The 22,282-nt window shown below is 48.1% G+C and overlaps 1 protein-coding gene across 2 annotated transcripts in view; it reads right to left on the bottom strand.

The window, feature by feature from the left end:
• Positions 1–6,907, bottom strand: part of GSE1 (Gse1 coiled-coil protein) — a 428,843-nt gene extending 421,936 nt beyond the window's left edge. Inside the window, exon 1 of one of the 2 annotated variants that reach the window (XM_061594424.1) lies at positions 4,173–6,907. In XM_061594424.1, the coding sequence (XP_061450408.1) occupies positions 4,173–6,473 (2,301 nt within the window). In that variant the 5' untranslated portion in view covers positions 6,474–6,907. The remainder of the gene's footprint in view (positions 1–4,172) is intronic. The other variant, XM_061594423.1, reaches the window with a different exon arrangement.
• Positions 6,908–22,282: the final 15,375 nt, after the last annotated feature.

Here is a 22,282-nt window from a genome sequence, read left to right on the forward strand (position 1 = left end):
GCAGGGTAGCTGAAGGAAAAGGGGACAGGAAAGGCATCCATGGACCATTGGGAGAAACAGACGTTTGAGGAGAAGCCTTGAGTACAGCAGAATTAGGAAGCCACAGAGATGTAGGATTGTGTGGTTCAGACCAGCCTTTCCCAGCCTGAAGTTTTGGACTACAACTCCCATCAGCCCCAGCCAGTGGACCGTGTTGGGGAAAGATGGTCTGGTTCCTGAGAAAGGCTCCTCCGCTTCTAAGGCTTGCACAAAAGGGAGAATTCTGACAGTCATTGCAACTGCCATCTCTGCAGCACTTGTGAGCTAGCAATTCCTAAGGAAGCAGTCAGGGTGAAGAGGAAGCGGAGCAGGGCACTGCATCTCACATATATGGCTTGGAAGCAACTGCTGGTTTCTAGCACAAGTCAGGGGCTGCAAAGTTCTCCCCAGAGCTGATTTGAACAATGCTAACACGCAAATCCATAAAAGCTCAGGCTTCCTCCTCGCCCTACTTTGAAGAGGATTGTTAGCCCCCGCCTGCTCATGGCAAAATTGTTTCCGGACAAACGAAAGGATTTGGAGATAAAATGTACCCAAACAGCCTTTCCCTGCCAGTACTGAATGTGCTACAGCAGTCTCTATACAGTGGGGCTGGATTCAGTGGTGAGCCCAGGGTGAGGAAGGCAGCTCAAAGATTAGATCACATTTTATTACAGTCCTGCAATGTTGTTCGGGTAAGGCCTTGGCATGAGTTTATTAACAGCAGCTGTCCCCTCTAGCCAAGGAGATGGAAGCTCAGATGAAAAGCAAACAGCCCTCTGGAAGGCTTCTTAAGTCACAGGAGCATGAAAATCTCTCCCTCCTCTTACACAGCTGACTTGCAGATTACAAATACACAGTCCCACAGGGAGGGAAAGAAGCCAATCAGGTTGGAAAGACCTCTTCCAAGGGTCTTGAGACTTCCAGTTTTTCCCGCAGACATTCCTATCTTAGGGGAGCATGCTTTCAGTGACACAAATATCTTGATAAGCTTTCTCTGAGACCAAGAAATTTGTCACCCTTGGCAGCGGGTCGACCTATTCCTTTTACAGTTCCACAAGGCAGTACTGAAAAGCATCCATGCTGCTTTATGGTTTGCCTGTGTGACCTGGAAATCAACACTTTAAAAGCAGTTGAAACTGAACAAATCCTATCGTTGCTAAAGCAATGTTATTTGTAAACCTAGTTATAGAAAACCTAGTTATAAAAACACTCTGGGCATCAGCTACAGTTGCCCCCAATGACTTGTATGTCCACTTTCTTTACTTTGGGATGAACATGGGAATGCAAACTACCTCTCCCATGATGAGCTAATGCTTCATTACACTTATACCCTGCCTTTCTCCCATGATGAACTGAAGCAGTCTCCCATCCAGACCTACACCTATTTAGCCTCAGCAAGGTTGCTGCACCACATGCCTTCAGACTATGCCCTGGGATCTAGATATGTAAGTCTGAGATGTAGGGACCATTCTCACACAGCTCACCATGTAGTCGATGCATGACTTTCACCTTTGCACATTTCCTTGGAAGCACACAAATAGGAAGAGTGATTTGTGCACGCATTCTCTTTCTGGGCTCCCTTGTAATGTGCAAACCAGAGAAAAGACAGCCGCTATTCCTGTAGGGAGTCGTTACCACATGCTGGTCTATCTGTGTGCAATGTGGAGGCTGGGTCCCAGGTTGAGGTAACCATGTGTTCATAAGGATACTGAATGCAAAGAGATTCTGCATGAAGGAAATACTGCATCCCAGGCTGGTTAAGGAAATTGCTATGAAGTGTGCCCAGCGCATGCAAGAAAAAAGTGCCACTGCACAGAAATGAAGACCTTTGTCATTCCAGGGCATATTGAGCAACTGCATGCTACGACGACACAGAAGTTTCTTTCTCTCTTTCCTGTATTCAAAGAAAAGTGTTTCTCCACAAGCCTGGTCTTCCACATACTGCAGTCCCAAGACAGTTTTCGCTTCTTGGCTTTAAAATGTCTGCAAACTGCCCCTCACAAAACCCTGTTGCATAATTTGCTACATTTTCAGCAGCATAAAGCTGGTGATACAGCTGGCATTTAGCAAGTGAAACTTTTCCTGGCATGGGGATAAAGTGCTGGGAAAAATTCACCTGCTAGATCTGTGCATGCCAGGCTGGTGTCAGAGGCATAGGGGCAGGGTCAATAAAAGTAAGGGGGGAAATGGCAACCCTCTTCCCATCTGCTGACATCCCTGGCTGCTCCCAGATTTAATTAGGAGTCCGATCTCCACTACTTTCCCACCTTCCACATTGAACTGACCAGCAGGGTTTAGACCTTGTCTTTAATGCTTGGGAATCTGCTGCTAGGCCAGCACTGGGCTACCTGCACTCTATGGGGCTGAACTGCACCTCTGCAAGTCCAAGCAACAACATGGAAATGGACTACCGTCAAGTCGATCCCGACTTATGGTGACCCTATGAATAGGGTTTTCATGGTAAGTGCTATTCAGAAGGGGTTTACCATTGCCTCCCTCTGAGGCTGAGAGGCAGTGACTGGCCCAAGGTCACCCAGGGAGCTTCATGGCTGTGTGTGTGCTAACCTCCTCATTTCACGGCAACAGTCGGGGTTGCAATGTCAACTGCACAGTGTCCTTCATTTTTTAACAGGCTCTGGACTAAAGAAAAGGAAGGGCCACATGCTGACCCTCTCCTTACAAAAGCAACCATCCACAAGACAAACGGAGGTTGTTTGTTTGTTTAACCCAGCAAACATCTGTCCAACAGCTGCATTGGTCCAGAGCATTTGTAGATCTTATTTCTGGAGTTTGTATGATTTGTAAAATGGAAATGGACTGCCTTCCAGTCAATCCTGACTTATGGCGACCCTATGAATAGGGACTTCATGGTAAGCGGTGTTCAGAGGGGGTTTACCCTTGCCTCCCTCTGAGGCTAGTCCTCCCTAGCTGGCTAGGCCTGCTCAGCTTGCCACAGCTGCACAAGCCAGCCCCTTCCTTGTCCGCAACAGCCAGCTGGGGGGCAACTGGGCTCCTTGGGACTATGCAGCTTGCCCACGGCTGCACAGGTGGCAGGGCACGTAACCCCTGAGCCACTCACTGTGGGGGTGATCTTTAGCTGGCCCTTGACATCCAGGAGACATGAGCGGGGATTTGAACTCACAGGCTCTGGACTCCCAGCCAGGCTCTCCTCCCCACTGTGCTATACCAACAAGACAAATGTAAATTGCTAGTATGTAAAATTAAAGGCACTAAGGCTGGCTTGTCAACAGCCACTCACCCACAGAGCCACCTGAGGACTTGCCTTCAAGCAACCAGGCAGGGATGAGTCAGAAATGCCGGCTCTCAGTTTAGTTTTCCTGTTAAGCCACACATTCCTATCGCAGGTGGGTAGGCAGGCAGGTGGGCCGCTAAGGATCCAGATGAAGAAGACTGAGCTCTGTAACTGGGGCTCCCATGTTTTTAAGTGGCTTTTAGCACACGTTTAGCAGATAACTAACTTTTGTGGACTTACTTGCGAGGTTTTGCTGTAAGGAACCCAAACCATAAGAGAGATAATGAAATAGCATGGAAGTGTTCTTCAGAAACTCCTGTGCACCACTTACTTGTTTGTTATGACATAAGACTCTGCATTGCGTTGTCACTTGCCACAGATAACTACGGCTCAGCTTTTGGGATTCTTTCCAGAAGTGATACCTGTGTTTCGCAGATACATGAATGAGCACTGTGAGGAATGAGGAAAACCTGATATGGCCATGAAGAGAAAACTCCCCAGGGAGAAAGCACTCTGCATGGTAGCTGGAAAACTGTGGAGTTCTCTTAGGGCTTTAAAAAGCTAATGTGCAACTAATCCCTAAAAGGATTTAGTAACAGGAGTGGAATCGCACCCGTGTTAGAATTCTTTTCAGCTTGTGGTCTTGAATGAGCCACCTGAGAGAAAGCCTTCCGAAACCAGTGCTTGCTTTTTAACAAGAGCAATACTGACAGTAATCCCATGCACCTTGACATAGATCCACGGGTTTCTGTGTGCATTTTTAAGCCATGAGGTCAATGACTCTGGGATGGCAGATTTGCTAGACACCACCAGCTTAGCACCTGCCTCCAACCAAAGCTCGCTTAAGGGCAACAGGAGATAACTCCAGTTCTACTGAACAGTTGTCTAGAAGGCTTACCTTTTGGAGAGAAGCTGGTGCCATTGCAGGGGCAACAAAGAGATTTCTGGATGCGGTGGTTTTGCCAGCAAGCACCAGTACGGCACACTCGGGGCAGGCTCCAATAATCAGCTGCTTCCCGTCATCTACCAGCAAGCTACTGGGCACCCGTAAGGAGCACAGGAACACGGGCAGCCGGGCCACTTGCACAGCTTTTAATCCAAGGCATCGTTTCTTCTCTTGCCTACAGAAGAAGCAGACAAAGGTCTCCACTTTGTACTGCCTGGACCAGGCGCTGCTGGGGTGGTGGGAACAGCTACTTTCGTGCTGCAGCCACTGCCCCAAGAGGTCGTGGTAGCAGAGCACGCACGTGGCCACTATCCCCGTGGAATCGGCAGGCCTGGCCCGAGGAGCCGGTGGGTAAACGGTGAGGAAGGGGAAGAATGGCTCCTTCTCCCCAAAGCGGCCTGGCGGGTTGACACTGAGCTGGAACTCCTTGCCTGCCCCCAGTTCAGCTCCACAGATATAGCAAATGGACACCAGGCCGGGTTTGGCCAAATTTGGGTGCCTGGTGGCAACACTGTTGCAATCCCCGGCTGAAAAGACCTGGTGATACCTGCCCAGGAAGCTCTGCACTGAAGTGATGAGCTCCTCGTTGTGGCAAGCCTGGTACATGGCCCACAGATCCTGCAGCACCCTGTAACACTTCCGACAGCTGCGGACCTCCCAGTGCTTGTTGAGCCCTTTGGCGCTGGGAGGGCAGGGGAGGAGGCTAAGGAAGGGAAAGTGCATGGTCGTTTTGGCATTGCCGTTGGTGATCTTGGCAGAGACAGGCCTGCTGTCCTTGGCGCAATCCTCCCCGCAGAGGTAGCAGGCTTGCTGGAAGAGCTGCAGGGGGCCCGGGAGCGACTCCTCTCTTGGAGGGATCTCCCTCTTCGCCTTGGGGGTCGCGGCGGCGTTCAGAGGGACCACGTAGAGCCGCTGCAGGACAGGCACGTCCGCCATCTCGAAACTTTGCCACTGTTGCACGAGGGAAGCAAAGCAACAGGAGCACACCCAGGTGCTCCCCGCGGTGCTGATGGGCAAAGCCCCCGGAGGCGGGCTGTGCAGCCACAGGAAGGGGAAGAAAGGCGCCTTCGAAGCCTTCTCCTGCTTCTGCACGTGGATTCGGTGCTGGGAAGCCGGCGTCAAAGGGGTGCCGCAGACGTAGCAGGCGGCTTCCCCCAACGACGGTGGCTCTGTCCCCCGGGGCGGCCTGGGCGCGGGGAGGGCACGGCCATTCTCCTTCTGCTCCTCGTCGCTGGTGATATTGATCTCGCTCTCCTCGGAGGAGCAATAGCTGGAAAGCTCCCGGCCACTCTCGCCCGGGGGCCGCTGGCCCGCTGACCCGTCGCCTCTTCCCCCTGCAGGGGAGGCCCTCGGCATCCTCCCGCCGCTGCTGTCCCCGGGCGCACCTCTCCAAATCGGCCCCTCGGTCCCCCAAAGTCGTGCCCGCCGCTGCCTCTTCCTCTTAGGCTTCTCTGCCGGTGGCAGGCCGTTCCCCGGGCGCAAGGGGGCCGCCACCTCTGGGGGTGGCGGCGGCGGCTGGTTCCACTCGCGGTAATTGGCGCTGCTGCCCATGTGCGCGCTTGGCACCGCGCGCTCTTTGGCGCGCCAGTAACCGGGGCTGCCTTTGACGCCGGTCTCCCGGCCGGGGGAGCGCAGGTCGGGCTCCGAGAGGTTCCCGGCGTCAGAGAGGGAGGAAAGGTCGTCGTCGTCCTCAGCTGGCTGGCTCCGGCCGCTGCTGCTGCTGGGACGCCGTTCGTCGTCGGCGCCCAGCGCGTAGGAGAGATTCCACTCTTGGGGGGCCCTGCGCAGCCCGCCGACTCCCACCGCCGGCCCGTCGCACTGGTAGGGCCGCTTGAGCCAATACATGCGCTTCTCAACCGGCGTGCGCGTCCGCTCGAAGGAATCCCACTGCTCGGCCAGGAAGCAGCGGCAGACGGCGCACACCACGGCGCAGCCCTCCGGAGTCACCTCCTGCGCCCCGGGCGCCGGCTCCTGGTGCTGCAGGAACGGGAAGAAGGGCTGGTTGTCGCGCGCGTACTTCACTTGCAGCTTCAGTTCCTTGCCCCGGCTGATCCCCCCGCCGCAGATGAAGCAGCACAGCGCCGCCGCCGCGGCTGAGGAGGCGGAGGCTGCCGCGGCTGCCGCCGCCGGGGACTCGGCACGATAGCAGCTGCCGCTCTCCGCGGCTCCTGCACTCTCGTCCCCGGACGCGATCGCGGCCATCAGCCGCTGCTTGCGCGAGATCGGCGTCTCCTTCTGCGGATAGTCGCTCATTTTGCCCTAAGGGAGTCGCCGCCTGGGCGGGGGCGACGGCTGCGGGAGGCTCCCCAGGGCTGATCGCTCATCCTGCAGGCGCCGGGCGGCCGGACAAGCTCCGGGAGGGAGAAAAGAGCCGCTGGAGTTGGCTGCGATTAGTGGCTTCCCATCGGCAGACTTGCTGCTGCCGCTGCCACCGCCGCCGCCACTTTCGGAGTGGGTGGGAAGGGACTGCTGCTGCTGCTGCCGCCGCCGGAGAAGGGGGGTGGAGGAAGAGAGGAGGGGGTTGTTTTTTTAGGGGGGGGCGCTCCTGCGAGCGAAGGCTGGAGACGGCTGCCAGCCGCGTCCCGCTCCAGAGCTAACTTCGGCCGGGTGGAGGAGCAAAGTTTGGCTGCGAACTCGGCAGCGCCATCTCCTTCCCTCCCTCCCTGGAGGTGGGTCTTTCTCTCCTCCGCGCCACCAGCAGCGGCTTCCACGAGCAACCGGCCCCCTCCTCGGCCGTCTCGCCTCCCCCCGCTAAATTCTGCTCAGGCTCGCGGCCAAGGACTAGAGGGGAAGCCCGCGTTCGGAGGCTCTTCGCAGCCGCCGCCTGCCCAGCCTTGCAACGCCTTACTGAAGCCGAACGGAAATAAACGGGGTGGGTGTGTTTAATGCGCTGTATAGGGTTGCTTCAGCTTCTGGTTCCTCATCTGTAAAATGGGAGCAAGGACACTTTTATTGTGCATTCCTGATGATTTGTGCTCACCATGCTGTTGCCGGGAGGGGGGGTGCCTGCAAAAGTTGTGTGGCTGCCACACCGCTTCATTTCCAGTCTATGGACATGCCCTAATTTCCTGCTACTTCCCTTAACTATTTATTACCACAAATGTTCTGGTTTATTTTTGCCCTGCTTCTGTTGCGCTACAGCCCTTCCAGACAGCAATAACGTGGTGGCTTTGGGGGGAGCATTGCAGTACAAACAATAGCAGAACAGATCCCCCACAAATAAATAAATGAAATGAAATGAAATAATAAGAATGCACCATTATTATGTTAAGAATATGTTGTAGACTATGCTTGCATTAAAACATCAGTTCAGAGGGGCCCTGCTAGGGGAAAGTGGATGTTCACATGGGTGGAAATGGATTGCTGCTGTTCCTCAGAGGCCGTTCCATACTAGGAAGACCTTTCCACACTGCTGAGGCATTGCCCTTTGGCAATCAGCTGGAAAAGGGGCTACAAGGCTAGTTCCACGCGGCATTTGAAGCTGTATTCCTTATTTATTTATTTATTACATTTATATCCCACCTTTCCTCCCAAGAAGCTCAAGGTAGTGTACATGCCTTATCCCCTTCATTTTCTCCTCACAACCCACCTTGTGAGGTAGGTTAGGCTGAGAGATAGTGACTGGCCCAAGGTCACCCAGTGAACTTCATGCAGCTGAGTGGGGATTTGAACCCTGGTCCCTCCCCCATGTGCTACTAACCACAACATCACACTACTACAGTCTTGCAGTGCCTGTCCGCACAGCAAAAGTGAATGAAGCATCACCACACCAGCCATAACAAGCTTAAGGTGAGAGGGAGTTGGCAGGGGCCTATAAGGCCATTGAGTCCAATCCTCTGCTCAATGCAGGGATTCAAATTAAAGTATACCCGACAGGTGCCTGTCCAACTGCCTCTTGAATGCCTCCAGCGTTAGAGCCCACCACCTCCCTAGGTCATTGGTTCCATTGTTGTACCACTTTAGCATTTAGTTTTTCCTGATGTTCAGTTGAAATCTGGCTTCCTGCTACTTGTGCCCATTATTCCGTGTCCTGCACTCTGGGATAATTGAGAAGAGATCCTGGCCCTCCTCTGTGTGACAACCTTTCAAGTGCTATCCTATCTCCCCTCAGTCTTCTCTTCTCAAGGCTAAATGTCCCCAGTTCTTTCCTCACAGTCTCTCCTCACAGGGCTTTGTTTCCAGTCCTGATCATCCTTGTTACCCTCCTCTGAACCTGTTTGTCTGCATCCTTCTTAAAGTATGGTTTCCAGCTGACTGGAATGAATGAATGAATGAATGAATGAATGAATAAATAAATAAATGTATATCCTGCCTTTCCTCCCAGTAGGAGCCCAGATGTCACATCCCTCCCTGTGGCTCCTCCCTCACCATGCCCCAGATACACCCCATTTTGGGGGCTACCACCAGCTTCCACCAGCTCTCAGTCCACCAGGCCAGCCATCTTCAGGGGACCGCTGGTGGTGCTGGCAAGGTCCTGGCGGCGCTGCAGCTCAGCTGGGACGGGGCTTCTGCTGGTGGAGTCCAGCGGCACTGGGAGCCTTCCAGCCCAGCCAGGGATCCGCCACATCCACCTCCCTCCCCCCAGCCTGACACAAATAGGACTTGGAATGCGCCCTAACTTAGGTTCATTAATTTCATCATCATCATCATTGTATTTGTATGTCGCCTTTCCAAAAAGAAAATATGCTCAAAGCAACTTACAACAAAGTGAACAGTAATTTTTAAAAAATGAAACAGCAACACAACAACAAATATAAAAGCAAACAAAAAACAACTTTTCAATACCATAAATAGAACAACATTACATCTCCTGGCAGGCAAAGCAAAAGTAAGAAGGGAATCTGACAGTTTTGTTACGCTCCTAGAAATTCCCTCTCCTGTAACGATTCTCAGAGTCCCATTCCTGCAGCAATTATTTACAAGGCTTCCAAAGGTGGGGTGGGGCGGGGTAGTTGGAAGCCCCCTTCCGATGCTCCAATGAGTCCAATTTCAGTTAATCTACTCTAAATAGAACTTAGTTGGAGAGAACCCATAAGTTCTTGCTTGCCCTGATGGGGAGGGGTGTCTGTGTGTAGAAACCACTGCATTTTGCATGACTGCAATGTCGCTTCCTGTGCAAAGGAAGGTAAGAGTCACATTCATTGCTTTGCCCACCTTTGCGTCTGGCCCCACCCACCCCTGGCATGTGTTCCCCAGAAGGTTGCCCAGCAAGCAATCCGGCCCTTGGACTGAAAAAGGTTCCCCACCCCTTTTGCAGGGCAAGCAGAACAGAGATCTCGCTTCAACAACCTCATCACAAACTGCGTCACGAACCACACTTCCACACGAGATGAGTCAACGGTGTTTTATTTATTTATTTACTATTAAAAAATACTTCTTTCCCACCCTTCTACCCTACAATAGTGCACTCAGGGCAGTTCAAAGTAAAATCATATACAATCAAAAAAACAAAAAGCATTAAAATAGATAAAAATACATAAAATACAGTTAAGAAATATTGGGAGTGGTATTAAAAGGGGACTAAAGAGGTAAAATTAAAAGGGGGGGAAATACAGTAAGTTTCAGGCCCTACCTTCAGTCCTGCCCAAAGGCTCTCCAGAACAAGACGGTTTTCAGAAGTCTCCGGAACACCATCAAAGAGGGAACAGAGCAGGATTCTTGGCGTAGGGTATTCCAAAGCTTGGGGGCCATGGCTGAAAAGGCTTTGTCAGCCTGGCAATCCAATAAAAAAAAAAGTCACTACAAACCGGGTCTTAAAACAAAACAGGACAGCAAGGAAAATATTTGGAAGCAATGCCATCTGGATTCTGTATAATAACTGAGTGAATGAATGAGATCTGTTCCGGGGATAAAAAATGGCTGTTATGGAAGCACTCTGGATTTGCCTCTGTAGTGGCTCTCCCTGTGCTGAATAAAATAAAATAGAGGGTGTTGCCTTTCAAGAAGCCACCCTGGAAAAAAAAATTTCTTCCTCAGAACAGGAGTTTTTCCATTCCAGAGCCATCTGCACTACAATTTTCCAGAAGGTCAAAAAGTTGGGAATTGTACCATCATTCCAGAGCAGGATGCTTCAATATCCATGATGTGTAGACTGGAAGGAAGAGGTTATCACAAGATGTGGTGGGCAATAGGGTTTTCAAAGGAACAGTTACATGGAGAGGGTTTCTCAACAGCTACTGCCTCTATATACACATCCACACCATAAATTTAAAGCACATGATTTTCCCAAAAAGAATCCTGGGAACTGTAGTTTAAGAGTGCTGGGAACTGTAGCTTTGTAAACTACAGTTCCCAGGATCCTTTGGGTGAAGCCATGTGTTTTAAGTGGATGTGAAGTCCCGAGGAGGATTCACACCCTTCTTGTGAGCTTCCAGGAGCACCTGGCTGGTCGCTGTTAAAAGCGGAATGCAGATCTAGATTAGCCTTGGTCTGACTCAGCAACACAATTCTTGCTTTCCCATGCTTTGTGAAACTTTGACCACCTTTGAATTTCTTACCTTTTTCAAATGGACTGTATTAGAATGCACATTTCATTTACATCTGGCTCTCTTCTGCATTGCCAACACTCCATTTTGGCACACCAGTACAGTAGCTACTTGCGCATCATCTACAACAAGGAAATGCATCACTTAAAAAAATGAGAGATTTGCATGTGCTAATTTATAAGCATAGGTGCAAATTTAGAAATGATGGCTATAATTTAAATAGAAATACAACACATCTCGCCATCACGGGGGAAAACTGTGGCCGATGACCTGTGTGCCGCCGCTTTGTAGGTTGATGGACAAATTTGAGGCCCACCCGCTCTCTCTTCTTAGGGTTCTTTATCTTTAAACCAGACTTGAACTTGACAACCCTTGCAACAGAGGACTGTCCTCTAAAATAGGACACACCCACACCTGACACAACAGAATGCTCTTTGCATCACTTGGACTCATGCTCAAGAAAGAGATGTAATGAGATTTAATGGATAAGAGGGTCAGAGCCAGGTTCCTATGAAGGTCTTTGGGCACCCTTAGGCCACTCACTCTCTCCCTCAGTGGGTTGTTCTGGGAATAAAATTTGGGGGTTGGAGGAGGAACAATGTACACCTCCCTGAAGTCCTTGGGGGAAGGGCAAGATAAAAACAAATAACTGCCTACTAAATGAATGAAGACACACACAAAATGGGAGGTGGTCAGAGAGAAGCTATATGGCCTTTTGGAGCTCAGGCCCATCCCCCCAAAAAGACTCACCTGGCCATTTTGAGGATACAGGTCTCAACATACCAATAATGATCGGGGGTGGGGTAACATATTCAAGATCATTTCAAGGAAAGCCTATACCTGGGATCGTTCTCCCAGTGAGCATCCAGATGCCTATGGGAAGCTTGCAAGCAGTACAGAGGATGATCTTAGGGACAACCTATGTATTGTTCTTAGAAGGTCATCAATTTCAAACATGAGTTCTTCAAGAAAATTTGGGTGGATGTCACCTGGACCTGGCAATTTGTTGATTTTTAATTTGTCAATAAAGCTGAGAACTTAGTCACTTGTCACCACTATTTGCCTCAATTTCACACGCTCCCTTCCTGAGAAAATTAGTTCAGATATAGGGATATGCCCTACAATCTGCTGTGAAGACAACTTGAATTGGAGAGCACTATTGTTGCTGTTCCAAATCAGTTTAAAAACACTTCCATCATGCACCAGATCCTGGGCAAGTCAGTTTAAAGAGAACTGTTCTAGGGCACAGTCACTTGGAGTACCTAGAAACTATACCTCTATCAAAACTGGAAGACGCATTTAACCAGCCTATGTGAGCGTAACTGAAGTCACCCATTACTGCATTTCCTCCATTGGATGCTTCCGTGGTTTTATTCTCCATCTCAACATCATCATGGGTATCTTACTCAGGGGTGTGTTTAACAGTATGTCTCCAGTGCTAAGTTACTCGTTGGGCCTGGTACTGAAGCCCACAGGCATCTTGAGGAGCAGTCTGCCCCTTTTGGGAGGGATTTCTAACTCTGCCCTAGTAAGCTTCCCAACAAACTACTGGAGCCTCGCCAAACGGAACATACATTTTCACTTGTAGCATTTGCTTTTGAGCTCAGCCTTAAATAAGTGAATCAAACAAAAAATTAAGATGTAACTTATGTCGCCTTATACCTCACCAAAATTCTCCTCTCTGACTGATAGTCATTTTCCAGGGTCTCAGGTAAGGGTCTTTCCCTGCCTTTTGGAGGGGGGGGTCCTTAAAGAAAACTAGATAGCTGAGATTGAACCTGGAACCTTCTGCACACAAAGCATGTGCTTTACTACTGATCCAGCCTCCTCAAAGTATCTTACTGAAGAGGTACAAGGCCAAGGCAGTTGAAGACCAAAAGAACAAGGGCAAAGCAAACAATCCATAAGAGACCCCTGGAAGAGCCTGTCATTCATTAGTCAGGTGCAAGAACAACTGGACCTCAAGGAGTCCTCAGACTACAGTGAACTCCAAACAGCTGATTGATTGACTACTTTCCCACACAGGCGGCATCCGTCCATGTCTAAACTAGTTGGCCTCCCTGATGCAGCCTGTGCTCCTCAAACAACAGCTGCACTGCATTTTGCACATGGGGAAAATGTCATTGCTCATGGTGCTGAAAGCGTGATGTTCCCCATAACAACTGGCTGCAAAATCAAACAGATTGTATGACCTCAGCTCAGAAAACACCCAGGAGAAGAGAGTCTACTCTTCCTTCCTGGGATGAAGTTCTGCTTTCTTCGCAGGTGGCCCCAGCATTCAAGGATAGATTGGGAACACAGAAGGGCACAGGAACAAACGTTTGGCTGCAAACAGAGGTCGATGGGAGTGGGGGAGGGGGCTCTTTCAAAAAATGCTGAGACAATAAAATGTTCATATTTAATAATAATAATAATAAATTTAATTTTTGTGTCGCCTATCTGGCCAAAGCCACTCTAGGCGACGTACAAACTAAAATTCAGTAAATTACAATACAATACAGATAAAATACAATAAAATCAGTACGATCATTAATCACAGCAGCATGAAATCAGTTAGGGTGATCAATAGATAATAAAATATCCCAAAAAAGTTAGCCCTCCCCGGAATTCCTGAAGGCCTGTCCAAAAAGCCAAGTTTTTAATGCCCGGCGAAATATATCCAGGGAAGGGGCATGGCGAAGATCGAATGGGAGTTCCAGAGAGTGGGGGCCGCCACTGAAAATGCCCTCTCTCTAGTCCCTACCAACCTAGCTGTTTTCGTTGGTGGGACTGAGAGAAGGCCCTGTGTGGCTGATCTGGTTGGGTGGCTTAATTTGTGGTACTGGAGGCGCTCCTTCAGATAAACTGGGCCGAGACCATATAGGGATTTAAAGGTTAATACCAACACCTTGAATTGGGCCCGGAAAACAACTGGCAGCCAATGTAGGTGAAATAATACTGGCGTGATGTGATCACGGCGGTGGCTGTTTGTAAGCAACCCAGCCGCCGCATTCTGTACCAGTTGTAGTTTCCGGACCGTTTTCAAGGGTAACCCCACGTAGAGCGCATTGCAGTAGTCTAATCGAGAGGTGACCAGGGCGTGTACCACCAGTGGGAGCTGATAAATAGGGAGGTAGGATTGCAGCCTCCGTATAAGATGTAATTGGTACCAAGCTGCCCGGCTCACTGCCGAAATCTGAGCCTCCATGGACAGCTTGGAATCAAGAACCACCCCGAGGCTGCGGACCTGATCTTTCAGGGGTAAACTCACCCCATTAAACTGCAGGTCAACAGCACCCAACCTCCCCCTGTCACCCACAAGTAGCACCTCGGTCTTATCAGGATTGAGCTTCAGCCTGTTCCTTCCCATCCATCCACTCACGGATTCCAGGCACTTGGACAAGGTCTCCACAGCCATCTCTGGTGAAGATTTAAAGGAGAGATAGAGTTGCGTGTCATCTGCATATTGATGACATCGCAGCCCAAAACTCCTGATGATAGCTCCCAGCAGCTTTACATAGATGTTAAATAAATTTGTATTTATCGAGAACAGGGATAGGAAACCCGTGGTCCTGCAGATATTGGACTCTTGACTCCCATCTGTCCCAGCCAACATGGGCAACAGCCAGAGATTATGGGAGTTGTAGTCCAACAACATCCGAAGGGCCACAGATTCCTCACATCTGATCTACAAGTATCCAAAGGTAACCAAAGGCAATGGAAAGTTTGCACGGAGAAACAAAGGCAGCTTTAAAAAAATTCCTCCCTTTAAGTAGGATTAAATTTCATTCCAGGGCTCAGGAGCACCTCAAAATCACGCCCTCTGTCCTGATCACCCTACTTCTTAATTCCAGACATACAAGAGCTGAGTGTAATTTCTTGTGGGGAAAAAAGCATTCTGTATGCTCTCAGATGCCCTTTGTCTCAAATTTTGTTAATACACGTCACACTGCTTGGCCTTGGAACTACAAAAAGGTTAGAGGGCCAACTAAGTTTTCTTGAGACCTGGCTCAGTTTATACCCTGCCTGTTATAGGCAATGTGCCTCTAAGCATTTAGGAACTACACTGATTTGTAGTGTGCTTCCAATACAGCTCCAAATGGCTTGTGGTCAGGAGGACCACCTTCTTTCACACAAATCTATTTGCAAGTGAGGCAGGTGGTAACTGGACACAGGGCGTTTTTTAACTGTGGTGCTGCATCTACAGAATGCCCTCCTTACAGAGGTGCACCTGGCATCTCTGCTGTTCACCTTTAAAATGTGATTGTTACCCTTTGCCTTCCCAGATTGTGATTTGCTAATTGGTCTTTAATGCTTTTCATTGCTTTGGTCTCACTGCTGTTAAATTTATTGTTGTTTTATTGTACGGTGCTACGATTGTTTTTATGCATGCTACTCTCTCTCTCTCTCTCTCCCTCTCCCTCTCTCTCTCTCATAATACTAGAACTCGTGGACATTCAAAGAAGCTGAATGTTGGAAGATTCAGGAGAGACAAAAGGAAGTACTTCTTTACTCAGCGCATAGTTAAACTATGGAATTTGCTCCCACAAGATGCAGTAATGGCCACCAGCTTGGACGGCTTTAAAAGAAGATTAGACAAATTCATGGAGGACAGGGCTATCAATGGCTACTAGCCATGATGGCTGTGCTCTGCCACCCTAGTCAGAGGCAGCATGCTTCTGAAAACCAGTTGCCGGAAGCCTCAGGAGGGGAGAGTGTTCTTGCACTCGGGTCCTGCTTGCGGGCTTCCCCCAGGCACCTGGTTGGCCACTGTGAGAACAGGATGCTGGACTAGATGGGCCACTGGCCTGATCCAGCAGGCTCTTCTTATGTTCTTATGTTCTCTTTTAATAAGAAGTGACCTTAAAGAAGTGATTGGAAAGCTGGGGTATAAATTCACTCATTCAATAAATGAAACAAACAAAACAGACCCATTATTTGAGCAAGAAGGGGGGGATTTGGCTGGTCTTCAAATGCTGCAGCTTTGCTTGGAAAGATAAGGATTTGCAAAGTGGATTCAGAGGAGGGAGGGCTTGCTCTTAACTGGACTGTCTCTGAATGCCAGGGCTGTTTTTCCCAGGGCTGTCCCAGACTGGAAGTCAGTTGAATGTTGTGCCCATTTCAGTCAAGTACTGCAGGGCATTCCTTTAATTCACTTGGGTGATTTCATTAGCTAAACGTCTTTCACTTCTGACAAATCCCAGGCAGGGCTCCATTGCTCTTCTGTCTCTGCCCTTGCCTTTCAGAATAAAAGCAACTAGGAAAAAGAGGCAATGCCACAGGATGGCCAGCAGGGTGCTCTAAATAATTTTTAATTCAATTTGCCACTATTTTTATTAAGGCGGTAACCTAACCTGGCTCAGAAACAGGGTTGAAAATATAATCTTTAAGGTCATAATGTTACAAAATGCTATAACATTATATAGTTTTAATATTAACTATATTTTAATTAAAAACTCAACTGATATGTTCTAAACTCAGGTCAAAATTAGCTGTAACTTTGCAATTAATTAGCTAATTGGAAACTGTGCATGGTGTGCCCCCGGGGGCAGCCACAGAAGGGCTCTGGGGAACTACCCTGCAGATACTTTGAAGACTCCCCCCTTCTTTAAGAAGCTTCTATAGAAAAGGAGTCTCTCATTATTTTCTACATAAGACCTACCATCGGCCCTTATTCTTTTAGGGAAAGGGCCGTAGCTCAGTGGTAGAGCATCTGCTTTGCATGCAGAAGGTCCTGCGTTCCCTTCCTGGGAATCTCCAGGTAAGGCTGAGAGAGATCCCCTTCTAAAACCCTAGAGAACCAATGACAGCCAGTGCGGACAAAAGAGAGCTAGATGGACCAATAATCTGACTCAGGAGGCATAAAGCAAACCCCTGTGCTGAATGTAACTCCAGAAAGACATATTGTGAAATCTGGGTTGTGCGCAGACAGAACAAGGCAGAGAGGTGATGGAGGGGAGGGGAGGGGAGGAGGGGCAACTCTCAGGAATCCAACATGCAAAGCCAACATACCACATTCACAGGGGGTTCAGCCGGAGTGGCTGTGACCAGAAATGAGGACAAGAGGCACAGAAAGGGCATCTTTCGTTAGTGCAAAAAGTCGTGTCGAGGTCACCCATTAATATTTATCAGGGAGGAAAGCTGAGATCTGACTGATGTGAAAAATAGTGGCAAACAGGTGCTGCCATTTGCTGGCATGACAGCTTGCCAGAGAAGCTGGTTAATAAACAAAAACAAGCACAGGTGGGTTGGTTTGCAAATGGAATTGGTTGCTTTGCTCCCCCTTCAAATGGTTTCTTCATTTTGCCTACGGCTGCGAGAATACACATTCCCCTGGACATAGTCAGAGTCTAATTTTATTACAAGCAAAGCTGTAGGCAACCTTGCTAGCTACCTCTCCCAAATATCAGACTGTTTCCCAGCTCTTATACAGGCTCTTAGATTGCAGGGCTGGGAAATATGTCTGCTTGAGATCCTGGAGCATGGCAGCATGTCAGAATTAAAAGCTACTGTGCTAGATGAAGGACCATTAATCTCCTAGGGCAGCACCATAAGTATTTGGGAGAGCCCCACAGCTCAGGGGTAGAACATATACTTTGCATTCAGAAGACCCCAGGCTGGGTTGCTGGTTAGAAGATCTTAGCCAGGCTGGGTAAGATCTCTCTCCGGGACCTTGGAGAATCGCTTACAGAGTAAACAGCTAGATAGCCTGTCTGATGGCCTGACTCTACCTAAGACAGCTTCTGATTTTGTTGTGTAACAACAAAAAAGCAAGGCTGCAGGACTCAAAAGTGCTATTTTAGACTGTCAACAGCAGCATTCTCCCACGCACACACACACGCTCCTAGATAACCATGAACTCTTGGCAATTATGGGTCAGGGGTTACGTACAAAACCCATTGGGGAAATTTATTCCATTCTCTTTCCTAATCTTGAGCAATAGATTTTCATGGGAAACACAGCTGTCAGTTCAAATTTCAGCAATTTCCAGATGCGGATCAATTAATTCTGTACTATCTATTTTTCATGTCAAATTAAGATCCTGTATGCGTTCACTCATCATGAATCCTTTCACTCAGGAAATCATGTCATAATGATTTTTTTTAGTGTTAAGGCCTTATAAATAGTCATTCTTGTCCATGAATGTATAGCTCATAAGAAAGAGGCTGGTTTGGCACTGAAAGGTTGACATAAAAACATTCCCTTGATCATTTTGGTTGCCATTTTCTGAACTCTATAATATCCTCTTTGAGGTGAGGCAACCAGAACTGTACACAGTATTCCAAGTGTGGTCTCATCATAGCTTTGTATGACAATACTGTGATATTGGCAGTTTTATTTTCAGTCCCTGTCCTCATGATCCCTAACATGGCATTTACCTTCATCACACCTGCTGCACATGGGGTAATTGAGCTATCCATCATGACCCCAAGGCCTCATTCCTGGTCAGACACTGCCAGTTCACTTTGCTAGAACACACAACACTGGGTCACATAAGTATGATCATAAGTTAATTCACTGAAAACAAGGTCAGATTTCACAACGGCCATTGAGAGTTTTCAGTTCAGGATTCAGAAGGGACTGAACAAGTTATATTCAACCCTAATTCTAGGGTTTGAGGGTTAATTATATACCCTTATATACCCAATTGATCACTGCGCTCTGCAGGTGAAGGCCTTTTGCAGATACCATCTTATCAGGAAGTCCGTTCCACACAACCCAGGAAGTGGACCTTTAGTGTGGTGGCACCTACCCTTTGGAATTCCCTCCCCTTAAATATTAGACAGGCACAGTCTCTGTTAACTGTTCAGCATCTCCTGAAGACCTTCCTCTTTCAACAAGCCTTTTAAGTAGAGACCTTATCCCAGCCTGTGTTGGAATTGCTTTTAAGATGCTTTTAAAGATGTTTTGTTTTCATATATTTTAAAGTCTGTTTTTAAGATGTTTTAGATGTTGTTTTTGTTTGCTGCCCTGGGCTCCTTCTGGGAGGAAGGGCAGGGCATAAATTTAATTAATTAATTAATTAATTAATTAATTAATTAATTAATTAATTAATTAATTAATTAATAAATATAATTTCTAAAACAATTCTGAGAATCCACTTGGAATAAAGAGTTCAGCTTGGCACTAGAATTCAAGAAGGATGGTAATGAGCTGTAAAGAATTTAGATTATAAAAGGCCTAGAAAGAATGTCTTCTATGTCAGAGGTGGGCAAGCTTTTCCAGCAAAGGCACCACATTCCCTTCAGTCAACCTTCGGGGGGGGGACATGCGGGGGGGGCAGGGCCAGAAAGAAAACAGGGCAAACTAGGGTAGTTTCTTCATACTCACACACCCCTCCCGATCCTCCATCCAAGTGAGCAAAAAGCATTACCAGAGTTCAAGCACCCCTTCCAGCCAGGTAAAAATAAGGAGGGTGCAAAGCAGGGTTAGTGAGGGAAGTGTGGCTCAAGAGGATGTGCGGTCTGGGGAGAGGCCTGAGGGCCAGACAGAAAGACTCAGAGGGCCGCAAATCCCACCCGGTCTTGAGGCTCCCCAGTCCTGTTTTAGGGGAAAGCTTGCAGGGAAGAAGAAAAGGTTGGGGAACTTGCTGCCAGTTTTTAAAAGAATCCTGGGAAATATTCTTTGTTAAGGATTCTGAGAAGTGAAGATCTGTGTGGAGCAAACTACAAATCCCAAGATTCTTAGGATGGGTACTTTCAATGTCCTTTAAATGCATGGTGTGTATACAGCCCCAGTGTTTTGTTTTTTAAAAACTGGCTGCATGTTCTCCAATCTGTTCTTCCCTGCAAGCTGTCCGCTAAAACAGGAATGGGGAACTTCAACCTGGAGGTCAACTGCATCCCTCTGCAGCTGATGGCCACCTGCAGACACCATCTCATCAGGAAGTCCGTTCTGCATAACATAGGATGCAGACCTTTAGTGTTGTGGCACCTACTCTTTGGAATGCCCTCCCCTTAAATATTAGACAAGCACCGTCTCTGTAATCTTTTTAAAAATGTTTTTAAGACTTTAAAAAAAAATGTTTTCAAGATGTATTGTTTTTTAAAAAACATTATTTATCATATGTTTGCTGCCTTGGGCTCCTTTGGGGAGGGAGGGAGGAATATGAATTTAATAAATAAAAATCTCACCCTTGGGCCTCTCCCCAAAACACAGCCTGAGAGATTGTTCACAACCAGTTTACAATTGTTAGGGTAATGCTCTCATGTGAGGACAACCCACAGCTTCCATGCTGCATTAAAAAAAAAAAAAACCTCCTACAGTCTCATTTTAAATTATCCTAAAAAGGTACCTGTCCAGCTCCATCCCAGACAGCCAGAATGATATTGCAGTGTTCCCTTATGCCATCCCTGGTGCCAGGATGCTGCCATGACTACTGCTGTCAGCATCCTGGCTCTGAAAGATACTGCTGAGCATGTATTGTCAGAGTCTCTTTGCTCTGCAAAGCACTTTTGTGGCATCTGCATTAAAAAAAAATCCCTCTCAGCATCTAGAGGACAAACCACCTCCAGAAGGCTTTCAGTTTCTCAATGTCCCAAGCTGCCCACTGACTTTTTTCATGCATGCATTTTCTTAATGTGGTTTTCATAGAATAGTAGAGTTGGAAGGGGCCTGTAAGGCCATCAAGTCCAACCCTCTGCTCAATTCAGGAATCGAAATTAAGATGGAATGAAGGCACACGTTGGAGAAGCATGCAATATCCTCACATTGGACACAGTGCTGGGGCCTCATCCTTTAACTGGCCACTACCTGGCCTCTTTCCCTCACCATGGCTAACCACACATCCACCCTCCCAAGGTTGAGGCTAGGCACTCTTCATGGGGGCTGAGTTAGGAATAATGTCTTTAAACTGGATCAGGCCTTCCTGAGCTACTGCTGCTGGTGTCAGCAGAGCAGAAAACTGATTTTATCACATTGCTCCTAATTGAGTAAACAGTTTGTTACTTGATGGCTAATTGTAGCCTGAAAGGCAACAGAAAAATCTTGAATGGATTGTTTTTAAAACACTCTGAATGCCATCTCGAGGTTAAAAAAAATAAAACAATGCCTGTGGATTTCCCCCTCAGAAAACATGGTGAAAAAGCAGAAACTATAGCAAACTGCTTGTTTCTCAAATGCTTCCAAGAGCATACACCTTGAGTTGCAGACCCATCAGGAGCTAAAAGTGTCAGCAAAAGGAGACACTCTCAGAGAAAGTCTTGGTGAAGGGCTCTGAATGAGCATGCCTACATAAAAGGCCTGCAAGGGAGAGATGTTTCCCTCGCGTCTGTTTTTTAAAAAAGGTACAAAGGTCAGTGTGCAGCTGTGACTCAGAGAGTGGCATCCCGCCTGCAGAGGCAGGAGCCGGCCAAGTGCCTCCGCATGGTGTGGGGTTTTTAAAGCATTCTCTTTTCATCTCCACAGTGCCAAGTTCATATGCCAAAGTGCTCTGTCAATGCAGAAGAATGACTGTGACACTTTCAAAAACAAAAAAACTCTCCAAACCCTCCCAAACTGTAATTGGGAAATGAAGATGCTTAGAAAGCTATAAGTGCAGTTCCATTAAGGTAAAACAGCTTTTAATTCCAAGGGCTGGAGCAGAGATACTTCGCCATCAGGATCCTTGGGCATTCAACAACCCTAAGTAGCAAGTACCAGCCTATTCTCCAGGAAATGCCCTGTGGTGCACCCAGTACAAGAAGCAGCGTTCACATGGATAAAGGCAAGCAGCGTTAAGCAATTCATCAAGGGTTATTAAAAAAAAAAAGGGTTACTCAATTTACCTTGAATGGCTACTAGTCATAATGGCTATGTGTAGCCAGTGCAGTGTAGTCATTACAGTGTCAGACTGGGACTTGGACAACCAGGGATGAAATCTCCACTCTGCCATGAAGCTCACTGGGGGAGCTTGGGCCAGTCACTGTCTCTAAGCCAAACCTACCTCACTGGGTTGTTGTGAGGATAAATCAGGAGGGGGGGAAGAACCATGTTTGTATGACACCTTAATATAAATGTAACAGTCAATAAATACCTCCACTGCCAAAGGTAGTATGCCTTGTCTGAATGCCATTTGCTGGGATTCACAAGTGGGGAGAGTGCTCTTGCGTTTGGGTCCCGCTTACAGGCTTTCCTGGCATCTGGTTGGCCACTGTGAGAACATGACGTTGGACTAGATGACCCACTGGCCTGATCCAGAAGGGTTCTTCCTATGTTGCTACTTTGCTCTGTATAGTTCAGACACTTTTTATGTACCTTCACCCCACAAGGAAGGGCTTACCAGGATATCCAGAGTTCTTTTTTGCTTTGAGAGGAAGTAGTTTTGCCTTCTTGGGTGGACAGAGGCATTCTGGGAAGTGGAGGATCAGGCCTTCATTTCCACAGAGAAGTCCCAGCCAGGAATGGGTACTGGGACTCCTCCAGAAGAGGTGATGGTGCTCCTACTCTTTCTTCAATTTGTCTCCTTTCTTGGTAAGAACATTGCAGGGATTTACATGCTGAAGGTCAGCCTTGTGTAGGGTCAGCCCAGCCATAGAGGCAAACTAGGCAGCTGCCTGGGGTGCCAAAATGTAAGGGGTGCAAACCTAGGCTATGTAAATGCCTTGGAGAGAAAGAGCC

Source organism: Rhineura floridana, chromosome 13 (assembly GCF_030035675.1).
Source record: "Rhineura floridana isolate rRhiFlo1 chromosome 13, rRhiFlo1.hap2, whole genome shotgun sequence".
NCBI classification, from domain to species: Eukaryota; Metazoa; Chordata; class Lepidosauria; order Squamata; family Rhineuridae; genus Rhineura; species Rhineura floridana.